This window comes from Erinaceus europaeus, chromosome 15, assembly GCF_950295315.1.
Source record: "Erinaceus europaeus chromosome 15, mEriEur2.1, whole genome shotgun sequence".
NCBI classification, from domain to species: Eukaryota; Metazoa; Chordata; class Mammalia; order Eulipotyphla; family Erinaceidae; genus Erinaceus; species Erinaceus europaeus.
Window position 1 is genome coordinate 18,488,353 of NC_080176.1, and position 26,111 is coordinate 18,514,463.

Consider the following 26,111-nt stretch of genomic DNA (forward strand, 5'->3'; position numbering starts at 1 on the left):
CAGGGTTCAGGCCTGATATTCACAGAACTAGAGGAAGCTTCATGCTGTGAAGCCTCTACCCCTCCCTCTGTCGCTTCCTATCTGAAAAACTTGGAGTAGCGAAGCCCCAGCAGCAGCAGATAAGAAGACAATCGCCCCTGCCACAGCCTGTCCTCTTGACTGGTAGCGGGAAGAAAGACAGCAGTGTTTAGAGGTTTCCAAGCTGTATTGCACGGGTGGCCAGCTCCCACCCTCCACCCCAGCCGTGGAGAGCAGGTCCCCGCTCCCACTCAAGCTGTCCCTGAGTGCTGTGTCTCTCCAGCCCAAATGCCCAGACAGGAGCACTGTCCTTCAAGGGTCTGGTGCGAAGACATAGTCAAGGGCCTGGCGCTCGGCCCCAGCAACGTTGGGGTGCCAAAGGTCGACGATGAAGACCACTCGGGGCCCATCTTCTGGGGAGCCTGGGGCAGACGAGAGTGGAGATTAGAGAGCAGTTGACTAAGTGCTCATGTCCCAGAAGTTTCATCAAATACTCATACAAGCAAACACTTTATAAAGAAATGCCAGGCTCTGCTCTCACCCATTACCTATAGTAACTCTTACTAGTTAGTACTATGACTATCCCCATTGTATTCACAGTAACTGGGGTGCAGTGAGGTCGTGTCACTTGCTGAGGGTATTAAGAGCTAGAGATAGGACAGAAGCCCAGTGGACGCCCAGCGTCTTCGCTGTGCACCAGCATTAGCTTATTCCGTCCTTGTGGTGACCGGATACAGTTACCCCCTTTCACGGATGACTGGAGAAGTGTGTGACTTGTTTCCTGGTCTTGTAGCTGGAAGTGGTGGTGTTTAGAGAGGAAGCCCTCAGGGACTTTCAAGTACAAGGCCCCAAGTTCAACTCCCACTGTCTCACATGCCAAGAGTGATGCTCTGGTTCTCTCTCTCTTTTTAATTCCTTTTTAAATTTTTTAAAATCTTTATTGGATAGAGACAGCCAGAAATCAAGAGGGGAGGGAGTGATAGCGAGAGAGACACTTGCAACACTGCTTCACCACTTGCAAAGCTTCCCTTCTGCAAGTGGGGATGGAGGGGGGGGGCCTCGAACCCGGGTCCTTGCACATTGTAACGTGTGCTTAACCAGGTGTGCCACCACCCGGCCCCAGGTTCTCTCAATATCTCTGATTAACAAATCTTAAAAGGGCTGGGGAGATGGCATAATAGTTTTTGCAAAAAAGACTTTCGTGCTGAAGGCACCAAGGCCCCCAGATGCATTGACTAGCAGCCACCACAAGCCAGGGCAGGATAGTAATCTGTAAAATAATCTGAAAGCCCAGGAAGCCCTTTAGTGTGCCCCCTCCACCCTAAAGCTCCTTGTCCCCTTTAGCAGAATGGGGTCACCGTTACCATTGTGAGCCACTGTGTGCAGGAAGGAATCATCTACAAGCAGACAATGTCCCTCAGCCCAGCACTGGGGCTCACCTCCGACCACCAGCTCACAGCCAGGGGGGATCTTCAGGCCTGTGGAAAGAGATCAGTGCGTCCAAACACCTCACACACAATCACAGTGCAGTCCCAGATGGAAGAAGCACAAGGAGGTGGGGACATGCGATGCCAAGCATAGTCTGTTCTGTTGCAGAAAGAGAGGAAGGCTTCCTGGAGGAAGTGGCATCTCCTGGACTTCTCAAGAACCTAAGATATGCCAGGCTTTTTTTTTTTTTCTTCCCAGAAGGTAAAAATAATAACTCCAGGGGGCCAGGCAGTGGTGCATCTGGTTAAGTGCACATAGTACTAGTACGCAAGGATCTGGGTTTGAGCCCTTGCTCCCCACCTGCAGCAGGACACTTCACAAAACAAGTGTTCTATCTTTTTCTCTCCCTCCCTATCTCCCCTCCCCACTCAAGTTTCTCTCTATATTATTGAATAAAAGGGGGGAGAGTAGGGAGAAGAAAAAAGGCCACCAGGAGCAGTGGACTCATATTGCCAGCACTGAGCCCCAGTGATAATGCTGGAGGCAAAAAATAGTAATAATTATAAAAAATAATAATAACTCCGTGCTGTCCAAGGACTACACAGTAGAATGCTGTGAGCAGTCGACTCAGATGAAGGGGAAGAGGAAGATGCCCTGGAGGAGACTGAGCTCTTGAAAGCTGGAGACCTGAAGACTAAGCTGGAGTTTTCCAGAAGGTGGCCAAGGAGAAAGACATCAGAGGTTAACAGTGTAGCCTGTTCACTCATCTGCCAGGATCCGGCAGAAGGCCTGGAGCACGGGGACAGGTGGGAGGTGAGACACAGGGACTGACCTTGAGCTTGAGGCCAGTCTGCTTCCAAGTGGAGCAGGTGTCCATCTGGGAGGGCAGGAGATGACTGGGTAAAACAAGGTCATGGCAAAAGTAGTAATCACAAACTTGAACCCAGGTCCTTGAGCATGTTAACATGTATACTCAACCAGCTGTGCCTTGCCACTGCTTCTAGTGGAGTGTTCAGGTATCAGGGACCAGGGCATTTAGCTAGAATGGTTTTTTTTTTTTTTCTTCTTTCATTTTAAGAGGGAAGGAGGGGAGAGGGCTGGGGAGACAGCATAATAGTTATGCAAAAAAGACTTGAAGTGGTGCAGTAGATAAAGTGTTGGACTCTCAAGCATGAGGTCCTGATTTCAACCCCCAGCAGCACATGTGTCAGAGTGATGTCTGGTTCTTTCTCTCCTATTCCTCTCATTAATAAATAAAATAAAAACTTTCATGCCTGAGGCTCTAAGTTCCCAGGTTCAGTCCCTAGCACCACCATAAGCCAGAGCTGAGCAGTGCTCTGGTGAAAGAAAGAATGAAAGTAGGGAGAGGAGAGACACCCATGTACTGCTCTATCACGTATGGAGCTCTCCCAATGCCGGGACCTTGGCCATGGTGAAGTATTCCTCAACCCACTGAATGAATTATTTCCCAGTCCCGGGAATCAAAAATATATTCCAGTGTGGTGTTAGAGAATGAACTCAAGGTGTCACACATGTGAGATACCACAAGTAGCCTTCTAGACCCAATTAAAAAAAAAGGGGGGGTGAGGGTAGATAGTATACTGGTTATGCAAAGAGACTCATACCTGAGGCTCCAAAGTCCCAGGTTCAACCCCCTGCACCACCATAAGCCAGAGCTGAGCAGTGCTCTGGTGTTTTTCTCTCTCTGCATCTCTCTCAAAAATAAAATAAAGTATTTAAAACAAACAAACAAGCAAACAAAAAAACTCAGAAGAAAGGGCAGAGAGAAATAGGAGAGACACCAGATCAGCCCTCCACCACCCATGAGCTCCCCCAGTGCTGTACACGATCCTCCCATGTGGTGCTAGTGCTCAAACCTAAGGTCTTGCACATGGTAAGGTATATGCTGTACTGGGTGAATGATCCCCCAGTTGCAGCTAGTTTTTTCTTTTTTCCCCTAAGCGTAAATTTGTCTTATGAGTACTTTCTGTTCAGTGCAAAGGACACTGGTTTCCACTGTACTATAATGGTCCCTTTTTAAAAAGCAAAAACCTGGGGTCGGGTGGTAGCACAGCAGGTTAAGCGCACATGGCGCGAAGCACAAGCAACGGCGTAAGGATCCCGGTTTGAGCCCCCAGCTCCCCACCTGCAGGGGGGGTCACTTCATGGGCGGTGAAGCAGGTCTGCAGGTGTCTGTCTTTCTCTCCCCCCTCTCTGTCTTCCCCTCCTCTCTCCATTTCTCTCTATCCTATCCAACAACGATGACAGCAATAACAATGACAGCGATGACCAACAAGGGCAACAAAAGGGAAAAAAATGGCCTCCAGGAGAGCAGTGGATGCATAGTGCAGGCACGGAGCCAGCGATAACCCTGGAGGCAAAAACAAAAACAAAAACAACAAAAAGGTGTGTGTGGGGGGTTGATATGAAGAAGCAGTGCAGGTAGTAAAAGACTGATAAAGGTTATGGGAGGCCAGCAAAATAGCTCAATTGGATAGTGCGCTGCTTTGCCATGTGCGTGACCCAAGTTCAAGACTGCCCGACCCACCACACCGAAGGAATCTCTGGTGCTGTGATCTCTTCCACCTTTCTCTCTGTCTCTCTGCCTTCTCTGTCTCAAAAAGAAAGGAAAAGGAAGGAGAAAACAAAGGTTATAGATATGGTTTTGGGATAACTGAAGCTCAGGAAATGCCTCTGTGAGAACCCAGGTTCAAGCCCCCGGTCCCCACCTGCCGTGGAAAAGCTTTGTGAGTAGTGAAGCAGGTCTGCAGAAATGTCTGTCTGTCTCTTTCCCCCTCTGTCTCCTCCCCTCTCAATTTCTGGCTGTCTCTATCCAATAAAGATAATTTTTTGAAGAAAAAAATACATATTTAAAAAAAGGAACAGTTTCTGTGGACAGCAGAGAGTCATGGAAAACTTCTGGGAGGAGGCATGATCAGAACCACAGTGTAGGGAGTCAGGTGGCGGTACAACGGGTTAAGCACAGGTGGCGCAAAGCGCAAGGACCCGCGTAAGGATCCTGGTTTGAGCCCCTGGCTCCCCACCAGCAAGGGAGTCGCTTCACAGGCAGTGAAACAGGTCTGCAGGTGTCTGTCTTTCTGCCCCCTCTCTGTCTTCCCCTCCTCTCTCCATTTCTCTCTGTCTATCGAACAACAACAGCAATAACTACAACAATAAAACAACAAGGGCAACAAAAGGGAATATATAGGAACCACAGTGTAGAGGCTATGGTGACCAAGAGCCTAGAGGGGAAAACATGAAATCCTGGAGGGAGCATCTACTTACCCAAATGGCATCTGACCCTGGCATTGGTGGGCCCACAGCGGCTCTCAAGCCGGGCCCCAGGCAGAAGGACGGAAAAGCCAGCATTGCCAAAGGTATTGGCGCTCATGAAGCTCCGCAGCCCCCTCAGTGCCCGATAAGCTCCAGGGCACCGGCGGCAGTTGCTGGGTTGGCACCGGCCAGCCTGGTACAGCAGGAGCTGGTAGCACCCAGGCACCAGGGGTGGGGACCAGCCCCTAGGCGGAGGGGTTGTCCCTGAGAAGTCCCAGCTCACAGCCCCAAAGTCCCGCAGAATGGCAGGGAAGCTGCTTTCCAAGAGCTCCACATCGTGCCGCTGGGCATCCCGGGGCACGAAGGGGGCCGATGGCAAGTCTGGCAGGAAAAGCAGGCCTGGACGCTGGATGCCCAGGACCCCAAAGCCTCCCGCAGGGCTGGGGCCACCCTGAGCTGCCCGCCTCACCCTCCCCATCCCTGCCCAGGAGTAGCGCCTGGCATAGGCCCGAAGGCGGCGGCTTACTAGGCCTTCTGTGCTGGGTTCTTCCCCAAGCTCCCCGGAGCTCCCCAGGCTTGACCTGCCAGCCTCAGAGCACCCTCCAGGCCCGCCACCAACACCCCCAACTTGTCTCCCAGCCCCCAAGGCCTGCATGTCTTGGGAGCCTAGGCGATAGCAGTACCAGAGGAAGAGAGAAGTGAGGGCTCCTAGGAGCAGAGTGAGGGCCGAGGAGGCCAGAGGCAGCGGCCAGGTGGGCAAGGAGGCTCTTGCCAGGAGGCTGGGGCCATCTTCCAGACCCCAGCTCCCCTGCTCCCCTATTTCTCCACTGGTCCCTTCCATGGCTGTTGCTGGGCACCCCTCTAAGCTGTTTCCTGACCACATGCCCACTCCTGATTCTCCTCCTCTTGCACCTGGTACCTGGTGCCTCACCCCCTACCCCTCTTTCCTCTCAGCTCCCTCTCACCTCCCTTCTTCCAGCACTCCTCTCCTTGCACACCCCCGCAAAAAACAAAACAAACAAAAAACTGGCAGTTCTGTCTCCCCCCACCCCTTCCTCTCCTCTTCAGCCCTCTTTTCTCCTCCTCTTCCTCCCCCGACACCCCCCAATCCCAGCTTTCCCGGACAGCAGCTCCTACCCCACCTGGCCCTGCAGCCCTGGAACTCCCAACTGGCTGTCCTCTGCTGCGGTTTCTGTCCTCCCTTCTGCCTCCTCCCTCCTCCTCTCTTCCCACCCTGGCTTCTCACTCGACCCGACCTGCGGGTCCTGCCTCTCTCTCTCTCTCTCTTCTCTATCGCTCGCTCTCTCTCTCGCTCCCTCTTTCTTGTTCCTTCTCTCCCACACGCCCCTTCTTTGGCTCCCACTCACCCTGACGTCACCCCTCCCCACAGCTCTCCTGGCTGAGCTCCCCACCCCGCCCCCTCCAGTAGCGGCCGCAGCTTCCAGGGAGGGGAAGGGAGGGGAGAGGAGGGGGAGTCATCTGCGGTTTCGTCTCCTCTCCCCCCGGCTCGGACCCCGTGCCACGTGGGGCGCAGAGGGCACGGTGCCAACCTCCGGCCGCCCTGCAATGCGAAAAGGGGGCGGGGCCTGGGGTGGGGCGGGGCCGAGGACAGGTGGGCGGGGGCCCCGGGCGCTCGACCACTGCGGGCGCGCCGAACGGCCCGGAGAGGCGGGGCGGGGACAACATCGACCAATCATCGCGGCTCGGGGGCGGGACCTGGAGCTGTCCGCCCGCGGGTGCTGAAAAGATAGCTCGCTGGCGCCGAGCGGGCGGAGAATAAAGACGCGGGTGGGGTACCGCATCTATCATAAGGGGGGTTGTCCTCCCCCTACGTCCCCGCCCCGCCACCCCTCGGGCTTCTCGCAAACGCTGAGACTTGCCGTTCTCCTGGAGAGGAGAGTCACAGGCGCTTCGGTGAACCAGGGAGGCCCAGAGCGGAGGAGTCTGGCGCTGGGGGGCGAGGCGGGCCGCACCCTGGGAAGAGGTGGTGCAGATTCCAGAAGTGCTGGAATGAGGGGGGCGGAGGACAGGGCCGCGCGGTTACAACGGAACCCGAGTTTCCTCTGCTTCCCCTAGGGGCCGCGGGAGTGAGGATTACGGTCCTGTCTCAGATGGTACCTCCCCACTCTATCTGCACTTCCTCCCCCCTCTCCCCTGCCCCCACCCCTAAATAAATCCCAGGCCCCTCCCTTCGCTCGTCCCCAGGATCTGACGTGGGCTCGACACCTTTCTTAGCTTCTCCTTCCCGCAGTCCCAGTGCCCAAGCTTAGGTTCTCCAGATTCTGCAAACCCTCCTCCCCTCTTCTCCCCACCCCGCCAAGCCCCACGCGCCAGCTCCGCGGGGACCCTACCGATGATCCTGGACTCCACCCCAGACCCCCCCGGAAGCTATTTGGCTTATCCCCTTCTCCAAGGTCGGGATCCAGTCAGCTCAGACACTGACGACGGACTACGAGGGTAACCCAGACGACCCGGCTCCTTGGGCCCTCCCAGCCCCACCCCCTGAAGCAGGAGCCGCGCCCCCTCTCCCAGAGACCCGGAGCTGAGGACGGACGAGACTGGGCAACAGGGGTTGGATTTCTAGCCACCCCCCGCAGCCCAATTCTGCTCCATCCATCCCAGGAGGCAGAGAGAGGCAGAGAGAAATCATCCTTCTTGTTAGCTGCCAGCAGGAAGCGGGGGGGGGGGGAATCAAAGGAAAAGATAAAAGGAGACGAAGGGGAGGTGACAGCCAGTTTATTTAGGAAAGGCGCAGAGGACAGAAATCGCCATGGGGACTCCCAAGGCCCAGCGCCCGCCGCCTCCCCAGCTGCTGTTCCTGATTCTGCTGAGCTGTCCCTTGGTTAAGGGTAAGGATATGGGAGCGTGGGGGTCGGCCCTGAAAGGTCCCCAGCGGGGTCCTCGACCCTTCTTTCTCGGAACATCCTGGCCTTCCGGGAGGTTGGGGAGGGGAAACACAGCCGCTGGGAAGGAGCAAGTCTGGGACCTGGAGCCCCTCGACCCCTGCTATTGAGGAGAAGAAATAAACAAGGGGGGACACTTGTCGCAGCGTTCCAAGCATTAAATCCAGGAAGGAGGGCTGGGGTAATTGGGGGGTTGTCTGCGGAGGCGGTGCCGGCACATGGGGTACCTGGGTGGGAGAGGGAGATGCTGGGAGAGACGCCAGGCACTGCACACACCAGTGCTCTTGGGCAAATGGACAAAGGCAGATGAAAGGAAGGCATCGGAGAGGCTATTCACCCCCCCCCACACACACACACACTGACCCACAGCCAGACTCCAGAGAAAGGGGTAGAGAGGAGAGAGGCCCACACTGCAGAGACAGCGACCCGGGAAGAGAGCTGGCTACTGCGGAAGCCAGACCCTCCGCAGAGCCAGAGCGCTGGCGACCCCTCCTCTGCCCGCCTGGCGCTGTCCGAGGTGCCTAAGAGGCCGAGAGCTCACTGCAGGCCCTCACAGCCTTGTGCAGAGGAGGGAGAGGAAGGTGGAGGAGGGTGAAAGCCCCCCGGGAGCCCCTCTTCCAGGCTCCCACCCCAACCTGGATCCTCTTGGAGCCCCATAAGCCCAGATGACTAAGGAGGGAGGGAGAGCTCTGGCAAAGATCTTTCTGGAGAAGGAAGAAAGGGGAGCCGTGGCGGGGCTCACACAGCTTCACCCCCTAGGTCTACCCCTGAAGGAGGACGAGGAGGCGCTGCTGGAGCCTGGCAGTGAGACCCCCACCCTGGCCTCCGAGGCCTTGGCTGAGCTGCTGCACGGGGCCCTGCTGAGGAGGGGCCCCGAAATGGGCTACCTACCTGGTGAGGCCCCCAGAGTGTGTGTTGGGGGAGGGGGCATTAACTTGGGGTGATGGGAGATCCAGCTAGTGATATTCAGAGGAAGCTGGAGACAGTGAGTCCAGAGAACCAGAGACAGAGACAGAATGATTAAGAGACAGTAGCAGACTTAACAGAGAGGAAGACAGATGGAAGAAACTCAGAGATCCTGAATCAGAAAAACAGTAGGAGAGAGGTGACAGGAGATACAGAGACTCAAATCCAGAAGCAGGAAGACTATTAAAGAGACGAAGAGTTTCAGAGAGAGGACAGAGAAAGGGTCACCCAGCAGAGGAACCTAGCTTTGAGTGGGAAGGCTGACAGAAAAGAAGCCAGCAGGGGGAGGGGAAAGGGGGGAGTCTTAGAGGTGGGGGGGCAGGCTATGGAAGCCTTGGTAGGAGCTGTAGGGTTTGGGTTGGGAAGAGAGTGGGGACTTGCACCTTGTAGGGGTGGTTTGGGGTTTAGTAGGAAATCCTTCCCCGCCACACGCCGCCTTCTTCCCTCCCATACACACCCAGTTCACCCCTCCTGCGCTCTGAATTCACACGCTCTGTCCCAGGACCCGATCCGGACCCTACACTTGCCACCCCTCCAGCCGGCCAGACTCTTGCAGCGCCCTCCCTGCCGCGGGCCACCGAGCCAGGGACAGGGCCTCTGACCACCGCCGTCACTCCTAAGGGGGACAGGGGGGCCGGCCCCACCGCCCCGGAGCTGCTGACCCCGCCCCCAGGGACTACAGCCACGCCCCTTCCTGGGCCCGCCTCCCCCGGCCCGCCCCTGGGATCTGAGGGTGGAGAGGAGGAGACCACCACCACAATCATCACCACGACCACTGTCACCACCACGGTGACCAGCCCAGGTGAGGCCGTTGGAAAGGCCTGGAGTTAGGACAGAGGAAGGCGGGGGCGGGAGTGGGGGTGGGGACGAGGGTCTGGGAACAGAGGGGACCTTTCGTACCCCCGGTCCTCCCCCCACTGCTCAGCTCTGGTTTATGGTGGTCCTAGGGATTGAACCTGGGACCTCTGAACCGCAGGCATGAATCTCTTTTGTATCACCGTTATGCTATCCCCCAGCCCTTTTTACTTTTTTTTTTTTAATTTTTATTTATTCCCTTTTGTTGCCCTTGTTTTAGTGTTGTAGTTATTATTATTGCTGTTATTGATGTCGACGTTGTTGGATAGGATAGAGAGAAGTGGAGAGAGGAGGGGAAGACAGAGAAGGGGAGATAAAAATGAGAAAGATAGACAGCTGCAGACCTGCTTCACCTCTTGTGAAGTGACTCCCCTACAGGTGGGGAGCCGGGGACTCTATGCCAGTCCTTGCACTTTGCGCCACCTGCACTTAACCCGCTGCGCTACCATCCGACTCCCTCCCCCAGCCTTCAAATCCGTTTCTTTCTATGTTCTTTGCTTCCGTCTTTTCTTTTTTAAAAAAAATATTTTACTTATTCATTTATTGAATAGAGACAGAGAGAAATCGATAGGGAAGAGGGAGATAGAGGAGAGAGACACACCTGCAGCACTGCTTCACTGCTCACAAAGCTTCCCCCTGCAGGTGGGGACCAGGGGCTTGAACCCAGGTCCTTGTGCATTGTAAGTTGTGCACTCAATCATGTGTGCCCCTGCCTGATTCCACCTTTCTTTCTTTATTTCTCCCCCTCTTTCCTTTTTACCAGAGCACTGCTTATTTTTGACTTATAAAAGTACTGGGGATTGAACCTGGGATGCCTTTTTGTAATTAAAATTTTTTTTGCTGTATTTATTTATTTACTGGATAGAGATAGCCAAAATTGAGAGAGGGAAGGGGGAGGTAGAGAGGGAGAAAGACAGAGACACCTGCAGCACTGCTTCACCACTTGTAAAACTTTCCCCCTGCAGGTGGGGACTGGGGGCTCAAACCTGAGTCCTTGTGCATTGTAATGTGAACTCAGCCAGGTGCACCACTACCCAGCCCCATGAATGCCTTTTTGCATAACCACTATGCTGTCTCCTCAGCCCTCTTTCTCTCTTTCTATGCATTTATGAGAGAGTGGACCAGAGCACCAATCTGGCATATTCAATGTCAGAACTTGACCCCTTGGTTGTGCAATGCTTTATCCATTGTGACACCTTCAGCTCCCTCCCCCCTCCTTTTCTTTCTTTTTTTTTTTTTATTCTGAGAGAGACACAGAAAAAGAGAGACATCTGCAGCACTGCTTCACCCCTGCAGGTGGGAGTCAGGAACTTGAACTCAGGTAGTGGTAAATGTCAACATGTGCACTCTACTGGGTGTGCCACTGCCTGGCCCCTACTTACACACCCTTTCTACCTGCCAGGTGTTGGTCCCAGTGTTTTTGTCTACATAACAGTTGTGGGAGGGAGTTCTGGGCACCAGAAGGAGAAGGAGCACCGGGTCAAGATGATGAGGGGTTCAAGGGAGGTGGCAGAGGAGTACCCTCAGGGCCGCTTGTCTGGGAGGGCGAGGACACCGGGAGTGTCAGCTCAGCGTCTGTTCCTGCAGTGCTGTGTAATAACAACATCTCTGAGGGCGAAGGGCATGTGGAGTCTCCAGATGTGGGGAGCACCGCCAGCCGCACCTTGGGGCTCCTGGACTGCACGTATAGCATCCACGTCTACCCCGGCTATGGCATCGAGATCCAGGTGACCCATCTCTGCTGGCCGGGGACTCCTCCAGCCCTTCCCAGGGGTCCCTGGGTGGGTGCGGTATGACCGGCAACCTAGAGCACCTACCCCTCTACTCCTCCCACACACTGCTTCTGGAGGCCACTTTCCCTCTTTCCTTCCTTCCTTCCTTCCTTCCTTCCTTCCTTCCTTCCTTCCTTCCTTTCTATTTTATTTGCTAGAACAGAGAGAAACTGAGAGGAAGGAGATAGAGGGGGCTGGGAGGCTGGCACACCCAGTTGAGTGTGCAAATTACCATGCTCAAGGGTCTGGGTTTGACCCCCCTTCACCTTCCCCTCCACCGCATCCCGGCCTGCAGGGAGGAAGCAGATCTGCAAGTATCTCTCTTTCTTTCCCTCTCTATCTCCCCCTCCTTTCTCAATTTCTATCTGTCCTATTAAATAAAGTAGAAACAAAACAAACAAACAAAAAAAAAAGAAAGAAAGAAAGAAAAAGGAAAAAAATGGCCGCTGGGAACAGTGGATTTGTAGTTCTGGGACAGAACCCCAAAGATAACTGTGGGGCAAAAAAAAAGAAAAGTAAATAAAGGAGAAAGACAGACACCTGCAGGCTGCTTCACTGCTTGTGAAGTTTCCCTCCTGTAGTTGGCCGGGTTGACGGGACACAAGGTGGGGGCAGAAGTGGCTATTTTTTTACTCTAAAGGACTTGCCCTCAGATGAGTTCAGAGACTCCCCCAGTGCTCTGTGCTTGCAGGGAAAGGCGGGGGGGGGGGGTCGGGGTCACCCCCACTGGCTGACTTACCCTAGCTGTGGCTTCTTTAGGTGCTGACGCTGAACTTGTCTCGGGAGGAGGAGCTCCTGGTGCTGGCTGGTGGGGGGTCCCCAGGCCTGGCCCCCCGACTCCTAGCCAACTCCTCCATGCTGGGAGAGGGGCAGGTCCTCCGCAGCCCCACCAACAGGCTGCTCCTGCATTTCCAGAGCCAACGGGCACCCCGGGGTAGCGGCTTCAGGATTCATTATCAGGGTGAGGAGGAGTCAGGGTGCTGGTGGAGGGGCTGGGGCTGTGTGGGCCGCAGGGGACAACTCCAGAAGCCTTCCAAGCTTGGGTTGAGATGGGGGCTGTCTGTCCTGGCAGGACCTTGGGGAGCATAACCCTCAGAGGGGACCCACGTGCACACCCCCCACCACTATAGTCCTGTGTCTGGGTGTGCACCTCACAAAGTGGCCGTTCCTCCACTTAATCAACAAAAACTAAAACAAAATTAAAGATTTTGTTTATTTATTTATTCATGAAGAAGGAAGGAGGAGAGAGAGGGAGAGAAAGAACTAGACCTCACTCTGGTACATGTGCTGGCAGGGATTAAATTTAAGATCTCACGCTTAAGAGTCCAGTGCCACCTCCCGGACCATATCAACAAAACTTTTTAATGTTTTTATTATCTTTATTTATTTATTGGATAGACACAGTCAGACATCGAGAAGGAAGTGGGTGACAGGGAGAGAGACAGAGAGAAAACTATAGCTCTGCTTTACCACTCATGAAACTTTCCCCCTGCAGGTGGGGACCTGAGGCTTGAACCTGGGTCCTTGCTCATTATAACATGTGCACTCAATCAGATGTATCGCCATCTGACCCCACATTAACAATTTTTTTTTCTTTTTTACCAAAGCACTGCTCAGCTCTGGCTTATGGTGATGTGGGGGTTTGAACCTGGGACCATGGAGCCTCAAGCATGAAAGTCTGTTTGCATAACCATTATACTATCTACCCCTGACCCGTTAACAAAATTTTTAAAATGTTATTGCCTTTATTTATTTATTGGCTAGAGGCAGCCAGAAATCTAGAGGAAGGGGGTTATAGAGAGGGAGAAAGACAGAGAGACACTTGCAGCCCTGCTTCACCACCTGCAAAGCTTAGCCCTGCAGGTGGGGACCGGGGGCTTGAACCGGGGTCCTTGTGCATTGTAACATGTGCACTCAACCAGGTGTGCCACCACCCAGCCCCACAAATTTTTTTAGTGAAAACGTATTTATTAATATGAGAAAGAGAGAACCAGAGCATTACTCTGATACACTCAAACACAGGACTCAAACTCGGGTTCAAACTGCTTTGAAGTCTAAAACTCTAGTCATCATGCCACCTCCCAGGCCACTCAGCAAATGTACGTCCTGGCCTTGAGGAAAGGAATGAACTGGCCAGATGTAATCTGACTTTGGAGCACCTTTCATGCCTGAGGTTCTGAGGTCCCAGATTCAACCCCCAACACCACCATAAACCAGAGCTGAGCAGTGCTCTGGTGTGTGTGTGTGTGTGTGTGTGTGTGTGTGTGATTAAAATATTTTATTCATTGATTGGAGAGAGAACCAGAGCATCACTCTGTCATATGCAGTGCTGGGGCTTGATCTTGGGACCTCAAGCTTGAGAGTCCAACACCTTAGCCATTGTGTCCACCCCAGCATCAGGATGATTATAAATTGATAAAACAAGGACCCATACATCCATAATAAAGAAAATACACACAAAACGATCAAATATTAAGAAGACTTAAATTTCTTCTAAGTAGAAGGCCTTGGAGCAGGTGATGACTAAGCTGAGACCCAAGTATGACTTAGCCAGGAGGGTGGGAGTGACTGAGAGAAGACAGATGTCTACATGGACAGATTAAAATAAAAAAATAAATTAAAAAGGTTGGGAGGGGGCTGGGGAGAAGGCATAATGGCTCTGCAAATGACTTTCATGCCTGAGGCTGAGGCCCCAGGTTTAATCCCCAGCACCACCATAAACCAGAGCTGAGCAGTGCTTCTCTCTCTCTCTCTCTCTCTCAAATAAAAATAACACACACACACACCAAAGCCCTTGGGGAGTAGAAGCAATTCAACATATGGAAGATACAATTGCCCTCGCTGTGTGAGCAGCACCGAGGTCCTTAACCTCTCTGTGCCTTGCAGCTCATCTGAAGAGTGGCACTCATATTACTTGCCTTACGAAAGCATTAGATACTCAAGTGAGTGAATACATCTTCAGTGCTTAAAATAGCCTCTGAGCCCTAGCGAGCGCTCAGAGCTGTCAGTCAGTTGCTGCACGTACAGTCAAAGCACAGAGGGGCCACCCTGGGAGATAGGCAGGATTCACATCGAAAGGGCCTGAGTAGCTGTCTGATTCTTGCAGGCCTGGGGGATTTTCAAGGGTTAGAAGCCAGGCAGTGACAGCTACAGATTTGTGACCTAGAATGATCCTGCACTGTGCCCACCAGCGCAGGCACGTGCTCTAGCAGATTCTGTGTTTGTGGCAAAGGCCCCGGACCCTGTCATATTTCTAGACACAGCTGCCACCTCCGAAGTCCTTGCCTCTGCTCCTTGGAAGCAGTGAGGGGACTGTCTGTTGGGCCAATGTCCCCTCTAGGTTACCTCACGAGCTGAACCCAGATCCCTTGTGGCTTCTTCCTCACACTGTCCCCAGCCACACCCGGGGCGGGGGGGTGGGGGGGGGCGGCGAGGCAAGGGGCTTCTGCTTGGGATCTGCCCCCTGGTGCTCATGAGTCCAAGAGTGTGGTACCTGGCATCAGGCCTCTTCTTGGAGAGACTAGTGAGCTGGGAGGGGATGTAGTATGCAATCAGAGGTGTGGGGGAGCTGGGCAGCAAGGACCTGACTTGAGTGCTCAGGGCCCATGGCTGAGACTTTACCTTATGTCTCCCCGTGGGATCCTTTATACAAGCACTTCCCTGGGGCACTGAAAATAGAGCTCTTTAGGCTAAGTGGAGCACTGGGGGAAGCAGGGCCTTTCCACTCACTCTTGCCTGCTTTGTGGCATCTCCGGGCACCTTTGGGACCAAGGTTTATAAGTTGCATTTATAAGCCCTTTCCAATCTGCGTTAAAACTGGGTCTCTGGCCCAGAATGGCCTTCTTAGCTTCTCCGAACAGTCAGAGGCTCCTTCTCCCCTCCTCCCAGATCCCAAAACTCTCTCACCAGCCTTCACCTTGTTTAGTGGTAATTTGCCAACCCCATGTCTGAGAGGGAGAAAAAAAAGGTTCAAAGGATAAAGGGCTTCTCAGCTAGCTGGGGACTGATTGGGGTCCAAGACAGGTCACTGAACCCCACTCCCTGTCATTCATTGGCTGACGCTCAGGGGCCAGCGATGAGTATCTTCTCAGCTTACTATGTCCCAGCTGCTCCCAGTGTTCATTTTCTTTCGTTTAAGTCCAACCTCAGGGCAGAAGTAGATAGCATAATGGTTATATGCAAAGAGACTCTTATGCCTGAAGCTCCAAAGTCTCAGGTTCAATCTCCCACACCGCCATCAGCCAGAGCTGAGCAGTGCTCTGACTAAAAAAAAAAAAAAAAAAAAAGGAGAAGAAGAAGGTTCTTAATAGGGCTTGTCAAGTGAGAAAAGATATAACACACCTATACCTGCACTTCTGAGGCAGCGAGTGACCAAAAACACTGTGGTTAAGTCCAATCTCAATGATGGGGATTATTAGGGTTTTTGTTTGTTTGTTTTGCTTCCAGGGTTGTTACGGGAGCTAGGTGCTTGTACTACGAATCCACTACTCTTGGTGGCCATATTTTTAAATGTATTTTAAAAAATATTTATTTATTCATTTATTCCCTTTTGTTGCCCTTGTTTTATTGTTGTAGTTATTATTGTTGTTATTATTGATCTCGTCATTGTTAGATAGGACAGAGAGAAATGGAGTGAGGAGGGGGAGACAGAGAAGGGGAGAGAAAGACTCCTGCAGACCTGCTTCACGGCTTGTGAAGTGACGCCCCTGCAGGTGGGGAGCCGGGGGCTCGAACTGGGATCCTTACACTGGTCCTTGTGCTTGTGTCACCTGAGCTTAACCCACTGCACTACCGCTAGACTCCCGTGGCCATATTTTTCTGTTGTTGTTGTTATTGCTGTTGTTAGATAGGACAGAGAAATTGAGAGAAGGGGAAAAGACAGAGACGAAGAGAGGAAGACAGACACCTGCAGACCTGCTTTACCACTTGTGAAGCGACTCCCCTGCAGGTGGGGAGCTGGGGGGCTCAAAATGGGATTCTCACGCTTTGCACTATGTGTGCTTAACCCGGTACACTACTGCCCAACCCCCTACTAGTGTTTTTATTTTATTTTTTAACAAATTTATTTATTTATTCCCTTTTGTTGCCCTTGTTGTTTTATTGTTGTAGTTATTATTGTTGTTGATATTGATGTCATTTTTGTTGGATAGGACAGAGAGAAATGGAGAGAGGAGGGGAAGACAGAGAGGGGGAGAGAAAGACAGACACCTGCAGACCTGCTTCACCGCCTGTGAAGTAACTCCCCTGCAGGTGGGGAGCTGGGGGCTTAAACCGGGATCCTTCTGCTGGTCCTTGCACTTCGCGCTGCGTGGGCTTAACCCACTGCGCCATCGCCCAACTCCCATTATTTTATTTTTTTAAGATTTACTCATTTATTAATGAGAATGCAGAGAAGAGGGGCCAGGCAGTGGTGCACCTGGCTAAGTGCACCAGGACCTAAGTTCAAGCCCCTGGTCCCTACCTGCAGGGGGGCAGTTTCACGACTGGTGAATCAGGGCTGCAGGTGTCTCTCTGTCTCTCACCCTCTCTCTCCAGTCCCCTCCTTTCAATTTCTCTGTCTTTGTCCGATAATAAATAAACAAGTAGGCCCCCGGATGGTAGCGCAGCAGGTTAAGCACAATAAAGTGCAAGGACCGGAATCCCGGTTTGAGCTCCCAGCTCCCCACCTGCAGGGGAGTCGCTTCACAGGCAGTGAGGCAGGTGCACAGGTGTCTGTCTTTCTCTCCCCCTCTCTGGCTTCCCCTCCTCTCTCCATTTCTCTCTGTCCTATCCAGCAACAACAGCAATGACAACAATAATAATAATGACAACAAAAACAAGGGTAACAGCAAGGGCAACACAATGGGAAAAATGGCCCCCAGGAGCAGTGAATTTGTACTGCAAGCACCAAGCCCCAGCAATAACCCTGGAGACAAAAATAAATAAATAATAGTAAAAAAAAAAAGGAAAGAAAGAAAGCAGAGGAGAGAGAGAGAGGCGGGGTTGGGGGTGGAGAGAGAGAGGAAGAGAGAGAGAGAGAGAGAGGACACCAGATTATCACCCTGGCACATGCAATGCTGGGGCATGAACTTGGGACCTCTCACTGGAGAATCCAGCTCAGTATCCACTGCACCACCTCCTGGGCCATGATGGTTATCATCAAGTGACAGAACCTAGTCACACAGCTGATAAGTCAGGAAGCTAGAACGGGCACTAAGGGCTGTTGGTCTCAAACCCTGTGCTCTCTGCTCTGTTGCACATAACTTACTGCCTCCATCAATTGTGGCTCCCGGGGTTTCTCTGAGAGTCAAGGCTTGCATAATCTTGGTGGACTCTTCTTCCTCCTCTTCCTCCTTTCTCTTCTTCCTCCTCCTCCTCTCTCTTCTCCTTCCCCTTTCTCCTCTTTCTCTCTCCTTGTCCTCTTTCTCCTTTCTCTCTCCTCCTTCTCCTCCTTCCACTTCTCCCCATTTCTGAGTGAGAAGCAATAGAGAGGAGAGACACCACAGCTTCCCTGGTGCCCCATGTGGTGGCTGGGCTTATAGCTGGTAAAGTACATGCTCAACCAGGTGAATTTTTCACCAACCCCAGTGGTTTTTTTTTTGTTTTGTTTTGTTTTGTATTTGCTTATTGGATAGAGACAGCCAGAAACTGAGAAGGAGATGATAGGGAGAGAGACAGAGAGACATTTGCAGCTCTGCTTCACCACTCTCAAAACTTTCCTCCAGCAGGTGGGGACCGGGGTCTTGAACCCAGATCCTTTCACATTGTAACGTGTGCTCAACCAGGTGCACCACCACCGGCATGACCCCACTCCTTTATTTTCCAATCCACCAAGGTTATTGCCAGGACTCAGTCACTGCACGGCTCTGCTATAGCTGTACTTTTTTTCTTTCTTTTTGATAGAGGGTGAGAGACAGTGAAGAAGACACAAAGAGAGAGAAGGAGGGAAGCAGGGACTCGAACCTGGGTCCCCATTCATCATCATGAGTGTGCTCAGCTGGGCACTCCACCATCCGGCTCCCATGACTCAGGTTCCTATTGAAGGAAACTTCAGTGCTGTGGTTTCTCTATCATATGTCTCTCTGTCAGTCTCTGCCTCTCTGTCTCTATCTGAAATGTCAACCTGGAGATGAGAGGGAGATAGATGATAGATAGATAGATAGATAGACAGACAGGCAGACAGACAGATAGAAAGATGGAGGGGAGTCAGGCTGTAGCACGGTGGGTTAAGCGCAGGTGGCACAAAGTACAAGGACTGGGGTAAGGATCCCTGTTCGAGCCCCCGACTCCCCACCTGCAGGGGAGTCACTTCATAAGCAGTGAAGCAGGTCTGCAGGTGTCTGTCTTTCTCACCTCCTCTCTGTCTTCCCCTCCTCTCTCCATTTCTCTCTGTCCTATCCAACAACAACGACAGCAACAACAACAATAATAACAATGGCAACAAAATGGAAAAAATAAAAAATAAAATAAAATAAAAAATAGCTTATCTGGAGAAGCTTCATAAGTAATGAAGCAGGTCTGCAGGTGTCTCTCTTTCTCTCCCACTCTGTCTCCCTTCCCCTGTCAATTTCTCTCTGTTCTATCAAATGAAATAGAAAGGGGAAAAAATGGCCGCTAGGAGCAGTGGATTCATAGTGCTGGCACTGAGCCTGAGAGATAATCCTTTTGGTAAAGGGGAAAACAAACAAACAAAAAAAACCTCATGCAAATCTCTGTCTAGCTCCCCCTTCTATCTTACTCTGTCTTTTTTTTTTTTTTTTTGCTTCCAGGGTTATTGCTGGGTCCAGGGTTATTGCTGGGGCTTGGTGCCTGCACTACGAATCCACTGCTCCTGGAGCCCCCTCCCCCTTTTCCATTTTTTATTAGATAAGACAGAGAGAAATTGAGAGGGGGAGAAGGAGGAGGGGGAGACAGAGGGAGAGAGACAGAGAGACACCTGCAGACCTGCTTCATTATTTGTGAATCAACCTACCTGCAGGTGGGGAGTTGGGGGTTCAAACCTTGAGCAGGGCCTTATATTTTGTACTATGTGCACGTAAAGCGGTGTGCTATTGCCAGGCCCCCTGTCTCTCACTTTCTTTTTTTCTTAAAGTATTTATTTATTTATTCTCTTTTTTTGCCCTTATTGTTTTTATTGTTGTAGTTATTATTGTTGTTGTTATTGATGTCCTCATTGCTGGATAGGACAAAGAGAAATGGAGAGAGGAGGGGAAGACAGAGAAGGGGAGAGAAAGACAGACACCAGCAGACCTGCTTCACCACTTGTGAAGCGACTCCTCTGCAGGTGGGGAGCCGGGGGCTCGAACCGGGATCCTTACAGTGGTCCTTGTGCTTTGTGCCACCTGTGCTTAACCTGCTGCGCTGCCGTCCGACTCCCCTGTCTCTCACTTTCTATCAAAAAAGAAAGAAAAAGCAAAAGCAAAAATGGCTGCTGGGAACAGTGGACTCATGAAGGTACTAAGCCCCAACGAAAACCCTAGTGAAGGGAGTCGGGTGGTAGTGCAGTGGGTTAAGCGCACGTGGCACCAAGCGCAGGGACTGGCGTGAGGATCCCGGTTCGAGCCCCAGCTCCTCACCTGCAGGGGAGTCGCTTCACAGGTGGTGAAGCAGGTCTGCAGGTGTCTGTCTTTCTCTCCCCCTCTCTGTCTTCCCATCCTCTCTCCATTTCTCTCTGTCCTATCCAACAATGATGACATCATCAACAACAACAATAATAATAACTACAGCAACAATAAAAACAAGGGCAACAAAAAGTAAGTAAGTAAATAAATATTTTTTAAAAAACCCTAGTGAAGGGGCCAGGTGGTGGCGCACCTAGTTAAGCCCTTACATTACAGTGCACAAGGACCTAGGTTCAAGCCCCTGGTCCCCACCTGCAGGGGGAAAGCTTCACAAGTGGTGAAGCAGGTCTGCAGGTGTCTCTCTGTCTCTTGCCCATTCTGTCTTCCCCCTCCCTTCTCAATTTCTCTCTGTCTCTCTGTAATAAATAAAATATTTAAAAAAAACACCCTAGTGAAAAATAGCAGTGAGGCTCCAAAGTCCCAGGTTTAATCCCCTGCACTGCCATAAACCAGAGCTGAGCAGTCCTCTGGTAAAAATAACAATAATAAGGGTGGAGGTAGATAGCATAATGGTTATGCAAAGAAACTCTCATGCCTGAGGGTCTGAAGTCCCAGGTTCAATGCTCCGCACCATCATAAGCCTGCAATGAGCAGTGCTCTGGTATTTCTCACTGTGTCTTTCTCTCTCTGTATCTCTCTAAAAAATAGAAATAAATACATAAATAAAATACTTTTAAAATAATAAATAATAATAATAAATAAATCAGTTCTCTTTCTCCATAAAGTCCACTTTGTAAACTCTTATGTGTCAGAAAGAGACACTGAATTTTACCAGGATCAAGTTATCATTTACTGGCAAGGCACTTTCTGTGTATTTGTTTTATTCCAGAAGAATTTCAGGCTTTCAAAAACAAGCACAACTGGGGGTCAGGTGGTAGTGCCTCTGGTAGAGGACACATCAGCATATTCAAGCTCCCAGGCTCTGGTTCTCACCTGCAGGGGGGAGGCTTCACAAGTGATGAAGCAGTGCTGTAAGTGTGTGTGGGTCTCTCTCTCTCTCTCTCTCTCTCTCTCTATATATATATATATATATACCCTCTTTCCATTTATGTCTCTCTAAAAAAATGAAAAAAATGTAAGCAATAATGTAAGAGCGATTTGTACCAGGTAAAGCTGAAAAACAGAAATGTGGATGGTCAAGCTTTTGTTGCTAGGGACAAGTGTCAATCTTCCCTAGCTTCTGAGCTGCCTTGTGAATGAGAAAGAACACAGAGGACTGGGGAGACAGCATAAGGTTCTGCAAAAAGACTTTCATGCCTGAGGCTCTGAGGTCCCAGGTTCATTCTCCAGCCCCATAATAAGCCAGAGCTGAGCAGTGCTCTGGTCTTTCTCTCTGTATCTCTCTCTCATTAAAAATAAAATCAGGAGAGTTGGGCGGTAGTGCAGCAGGTTAAGCACATGTAGCGCCAAATTCAAGGACTGGCGGAAGGATCCCGGTTCAAGCCCCCGGCTCCCAAACCTGCAGGGGAGTTACTTCACAAGCGGTGAAGCAGGTCTGCAGGTGTCTATCTTTCTCTCCCCCTCTCTGTCTTCCCCTCCTCTCTCCATTTCTCTCTGTCCTATTCGGCAACAACAACATCAATAACAACAATAATAATAACCACAACAATGATAAAAACAACAAGGGCAACAAAAGGGAATAAATACATAAATAAATACTTTAAAATGATAATAATAAATAAAATCAGATATTTTTAAAGAGAGGGGGGCTGGGCGGTGGTGCAATGGATTAAGCACACATAGTACTGAAAGCAAGGAACCTAGGAGGCATCCTGGTTCGAGCCCCCAGCTCCCCACCTGCAGGTGGGGCACTCCACAAGCAATGAAACAGGTCTGCAGTTTTGTTTCTCACCCCCTCTATACCCTCCCCTCCCCCTCTCAATTTCTCACTGTCCTATCCAAAAAATAGGAGAAAAAAAAAAAACGCCCACCAGGATTAGTGGATTCGTAGTGCAGGTAGGAGCCCCAGCGATAACCTTGGAGACAAAAAAAAGGAGAGTACACACAATTCACATGTAAGAAAAGAGAGGACACTCTAGTTCTTTAAGTGCAGAAAAGCTTTCCCTAGTACTTCACTTCCTCTAGGCTACTCATGTAGGAAACACCAAGTCTTAGGTCAAAACTTCCTACAGGGGTCTCAGTGCTCTGCCCCCGCCCCCAGAGGGAGTGAGGGGAGAATAAACCAGAGCATCACTCCAGGAGTTGCTGATGTTGGGGATCAAACTCAGGACCTCATGCTTCAACATTCAATGCCTTATCCACTGCACTATTCCCAGCCCGCCTTAAAGGAGTTTCTTGTAGCTCAACTGGATGAAAGCTGAGGCTAAAAAGCTAGAGTGGATGAAAGTCTGTGTGTGAAGGAGAGAAAATGCTCTGGGTGGTGGCCACGGGGTGGGGACAGTGGCACAGTGGATAAAGCATTGGACACTCATGTGTGAAGTTCTGAGTTTGATCTCTGGTAGCACATGTGCCTGGGTGATGCTCTGGCTTTCTTTTTCAAGAATAATGAACCTTAAAATTGTTTTTTAAATGTTATGGGTGGACTGGAAATTAATTCACATGGTAGAGTGTACTCTTTTTTTTTTTTTTTAAAGATTTTATTTATTTATGAGAAACATAGGAGGAGAGAGAAAGAGCCAGACATCACTCTGGCACATGTGCTGCCGGGGATTGAACTCAGGACCTCATGCTTGAGAGTCCAATGCTGTATCCTCTGTGCCACCTCCCGGACCACGAGTGTACTCTTTTTTAAAATCTTTATTTATTTATTGGATAGAAACATCCATAAATCGAGAGGAAGAGGGAGACAGAAAGGGAGAGAGATAGAGAGATACCTGCAGCCATGCTTTACCACACTTTTTTTTAAAAAAAAATTTATTCCCTTTTGTTGCCCTTGTTTTTTTTTACTGTTGTAGTTATTATTGTTGTCGTCATTGTTGGATAGGACAGAGAGAAATGGAGAGAGGAGGGGAAGACAGAGAGTGGGAGAGAAAGACATCTGCAGATCTGCTTCGCTGCTTGTGAAGTGACTCCTCTGCAGGTGGGGAGCCATGGGGTTCAAACCGGGATCCTTCCGCTGGTTCTTGTGCTTTGCCTGTGCTTAACCCGCTGCGCTACCACCCGACTCCCTGCTTTACCCTCTTTTTTTAATGTATATTTATTTATTACCTCTTGTTGTCCTTGTTGTTTTATTATTGTAGTTATTATTGTTGTTGATGTCGTCATTGTTGGATAAGACAGAGAAACAGAGAGAGAGAAGGGGAGACAGAAAGGGGGAGAGAAAGATAGTCACCTGCAGACCTGCTTCACCGCCTGTGAAGCGACTCCCCTGCAGGTGGGGAGCCAGGGGCTCGAACTGGGATCCTTATGCCGGTCCTTGCGCTTTGCGCCACGTGAGCTTAATCCACTGCGCTACCGCCTGACTCCCTGCTTTACCACTCTTAAAGCTTTCCCCCTGCAGGTAGGGACTAGGAGCTTGATAACATATGCACTCAACCAGGTGCGCCACCACTTGGCCCTGAGTGTGCTCTTTACCATTTCTCAAAGACCTGGGTGCAAGTCTTCAACACTACACAGAGCACACAATGCATGAGTGGAAGCTTCATGGGCTGGGGAGTGGTGCTGTGGTGTCTCTCCGCTCCCCCTCTCTCCCTCCCCTTCCTCCTCTATCCTTCCCCTTCCCTCTCTTTCTCCTTCCCTCTCCCTCTCCCTCTCCCTCTCCCAAAGCACTACTCTGGCTTAAGATGGTGCGGGAGACTGAACCTGGGACTTCTAAGTCTCAGGCATGAGAGTCTTTTTGCAGAAACACTATGCTATCTCTCCAACCCTTCTCTCACTCAGTTTCTATCTTTGATTGATTGAGGTGGGGTGTCACCTAATAACCTGGCTCCTCAGTTTCTTCATCTGGAAGATGGGTCACACAGTCTTTTTTTATTATTATTTTGGATAGGACAGAGAGAAATGGAGAGAGGAGGGGAAGACGGGTAGAGAAAGATAGACACCTGCAGACCTGCTTCACCGCTTGTGGAGCGACTCCCCTGCAGGTGGGGAGCCGGGGGCTCAAACCAGGATCCTTACACCTGTCCTTAAGCTTTATGCCATGTGTGCTTAACCCGCTGTGCTACCGCCTGGCCCCAGCCACACAGTCTTTACCTCAGAAGCAACTATGTGCACTTGTTTTGGAAGCTCAGCAATTGCTATTGACTGGGGTGGAAACTGTCAGCTGATTGGCTTAGGAGGGCGAGGCTCCAGAATCAGTTTCTGGGTCTCACGTGGCCCATCCATAAAGTGGGGCCAGAGTGAGCCAGTTACAAAGACCAAGGGAGAAAAAGGTCTAGGCGGTGGTGCATCTGCTCGAGCACGCGCATGACCACGTGCAAGGACCCAGCTTCAAGACCCTGGTCCCCACCTGCAGGGGGGAAGCTTCATGAGCAGTGGAGCTGTGCTGCAGGTGTCTTTCTTTGTTTCTATGTTTTAGTCTCTCTCTCTCTTTTAATATTTATTCCCTTTTGCTGCCCTTGTTTATTATTTTTGTTACTCCTGGCATTGTTGTTGAATAGGACAGAGAGAAATCAAGAGAGGAGGGAAAGACAGGGGAGAGAAAGACAGACACCTGCAGACCTGCTTCACCACTTGTGAAGTGACTCCCCTGCAGGTGGGGAGCCGGGGGCCTGAACCAGGATCCTTACGCCAGTCCTTGCACTTTAAGCCACATGCGCTAAACCCGCTGTGCTACCGTGCTACCACCTGACTCCCTCCCTCTCTCTTTTTAAAGATTTTATTTACTTATTAATGCAAAATATAGGAGGAGAGAGAAAGAACTAGACATCACTCTGGCACATGTGCTGCCAGGGATTGAACTCAGGACCTCGTGTTTGAGAGGCCAATGACTTATCCACTGTGCCACCTCCCAAACCACCTATTTTTTAGTCTCTGTCAGAGCACAAATTAAGCTAAATAGCAATTGGTGAGGGAGGGGAAGAGGGAGGGGAGAGAAAGGGCCTCTTCATGTCACAGTCTGCCCCGTGTGTCCCTAGATGGAATGAGCTTGCACCTCCCAGTCAAGGGGGTGACTGGGGGAAGGGAGAGGAGGCTGGGGTGGGTGAAAGGATGGCCAGGAATGAGCCCCCTTTGCCCTGTCTGAGCCAGCCTACCTGCTAAGCTGTGGCTTCCCTCGCCGGCCGGCCCACGGAGACGTGAGTGTGACAGACCTGCACCCAGGGGGCACCGCCAGCTTCCACTGTGACTCGGGCTACCAGCTGCAGGGTGAGGAGACCCTCATTTGCCTCAATGGCACCCGGCCAGCCTGGAATGGGGAGCCCCCCAGCTGCACAGGTGAGTCCCTGAGAGAGGAGTGGGACCGTCTGTTCTGGGAGACTCATTGTGGAGGACCCTGCCTGGGGAAGGGGCTCACACCACAGAATCCTGTTCCGGTGTGTGTGTGTGTGTGTGGGGGGGGGTCTGGACACTGAAGAGCTTGTCCTGGGAGTCTGTCCACCTTGGGGTGGGGGTGGGGACAGAGGTCTTTGCCTGGAGATGTCCCACTGGAAGGTCACCTGGGGGTCCCTTCTCTTGCTGGCTCCTTGTCTAGAGGATTTTTTTTTTTTTTTTACCAGAGCATTGATCAGCTCTGGCTTCTGGTGGTACAGCAGATTAAACCTGCAGCTTTGGAGTCTCAGGCATGAAAATCTCTGCATAACCATTATTCTATCTACCCCCCCACCCAAGGATTCTGTTTTTATTTCTTGTCTTTCCTTTTTTATTTTTTAATATAGGACAGAGAGAAATTGAGGGAAGAGGGGAAGATAGAGAAGGAGAGAGACACAGGCTAGGTGGTAGTGGCACACCTGGTTGAGTGCACACGTTACAATGTGCAAGGACCCAGGTTTGAGCCCCCAGTCCCCACCTATAGGGGGAAAGCTTTGTGATTGGTGAAGTTGTGTTGCAGGTATCTCTCCCCCTCTCTATTACCCCCTTCCCTTTCAATTTCTGGCTGCCTCTACCCAATAAATAAATAATTTAAAAAATAAAAAGGCACTTTAAAAATAAATGAGAGGGAGAGAGAGAGAGAGAGACCTATGGCACTGCCTCTCAGCTCCTTAATCTTCCCTCCTGCAATTGGGGACCAGGGGCTTGAACCCAGATCTTTTCGTTTGGTAATGTGTGTGTGCGCAGCCGGTGTACCACTGCCAGGCCCTGTAGAATCTGTTCTTCACGTTCATACCTGGAAGATCTCTGTTCTGGGGTGTATTCATCCCTATCTTGAAGGGTTCCCATGTCAGGGATTCAGCTTGAGG

The 26,111-nt window shown here is 51.1% G+C and overlaps 2 protein-coding genes across 10 annotated transcripts in view; one reads left to right on the forward strand and one right to left on the reverse strand.

The window, feature by feature from the left end:
• Positions 1 to 186: 186 nt before the first annotated feature.
• Positions 187 to 6,481, reverse strand: ASPHD1 (aspartate beta-hydroxylase domain containing 1). Of its 7 annotated transcripts, XM_060173051.1 has the most exons (4): positions 4,732 to 6,481; positions 2,279 to 2,323; positions 1,383 to 1,496; positions 187 to 440 (listed from the first exon to the last, which is right to left on the reverse strand). In XM_060173051.1, exons 1-4 carry the CDS (start codon positions 5,600 to 5,602, stop codon positions 331 to 333), a joined length of 1,140 nt encoding a protein of 379 aa, XP_060029034.1. In that variant the 5' UTR covers positions 5,603 to 6,481; the 3' UTR covers positions 187 to 330. The 7 variants fall into 7 exon arrangements, 6 of the variants coding, with proteins under 6 accessions (XP_060029034.1, XP_007536226.1, XP_060029037.1 ...); XM_007536164.3 differs by lacking the exon at positions 2,279 to 2,323; XR_009544994.1 differs by lacking the exons at positions 187 to 440; positions 2,279 to 2,323 and adding an exon at positions 2,134 to 2,235 and having other exon boundaries at positions 1,424 to 1,496.
• Positions 6,482 to 7,188: 707 nt separating this feature from the next.
• SEZ6L2 (seizure related 6 homolog like 2) overlaps positions 7,189 to 26,111 on the forward strand; it is a 40,602-nt gene continuing 21,679 nt past the window's right edge. For all 3 annotated transcript variants that reach the window (XM_060173042.1, XM_007536157.3, XM_007536158.3), the window contains exons 1-6: positions 7,189 to 7,568; positions 8,382 to 8,516; positions 9,091 to 9,390; positions 11,031 to 11,170; positions 11,975 to 12,176; positions 24,964 to 25,149. In XM_060173042.1, coding sequence (XP_060029025.1) covers positions 7,490 to 7,568; positions 8,382 to 8,516; positions 9,091 to 9,390; positions 11,031 to 11,170; positions 11,975 to 12,176; positions 24,964 to 25,149 — 1,042 coding nt within the window. In that variant the 5' untranslated portion in view covers positions 7,189 to 7,489. The remainder of the gene's footprint in view (positions 7,569 to 8,381; positions 8,517 to 9,090; positions 9,391 to 11,030; positions 11,171 to 11,974; positions 12,177 to 24,963; positions 25,150 to 26,111) is intronic.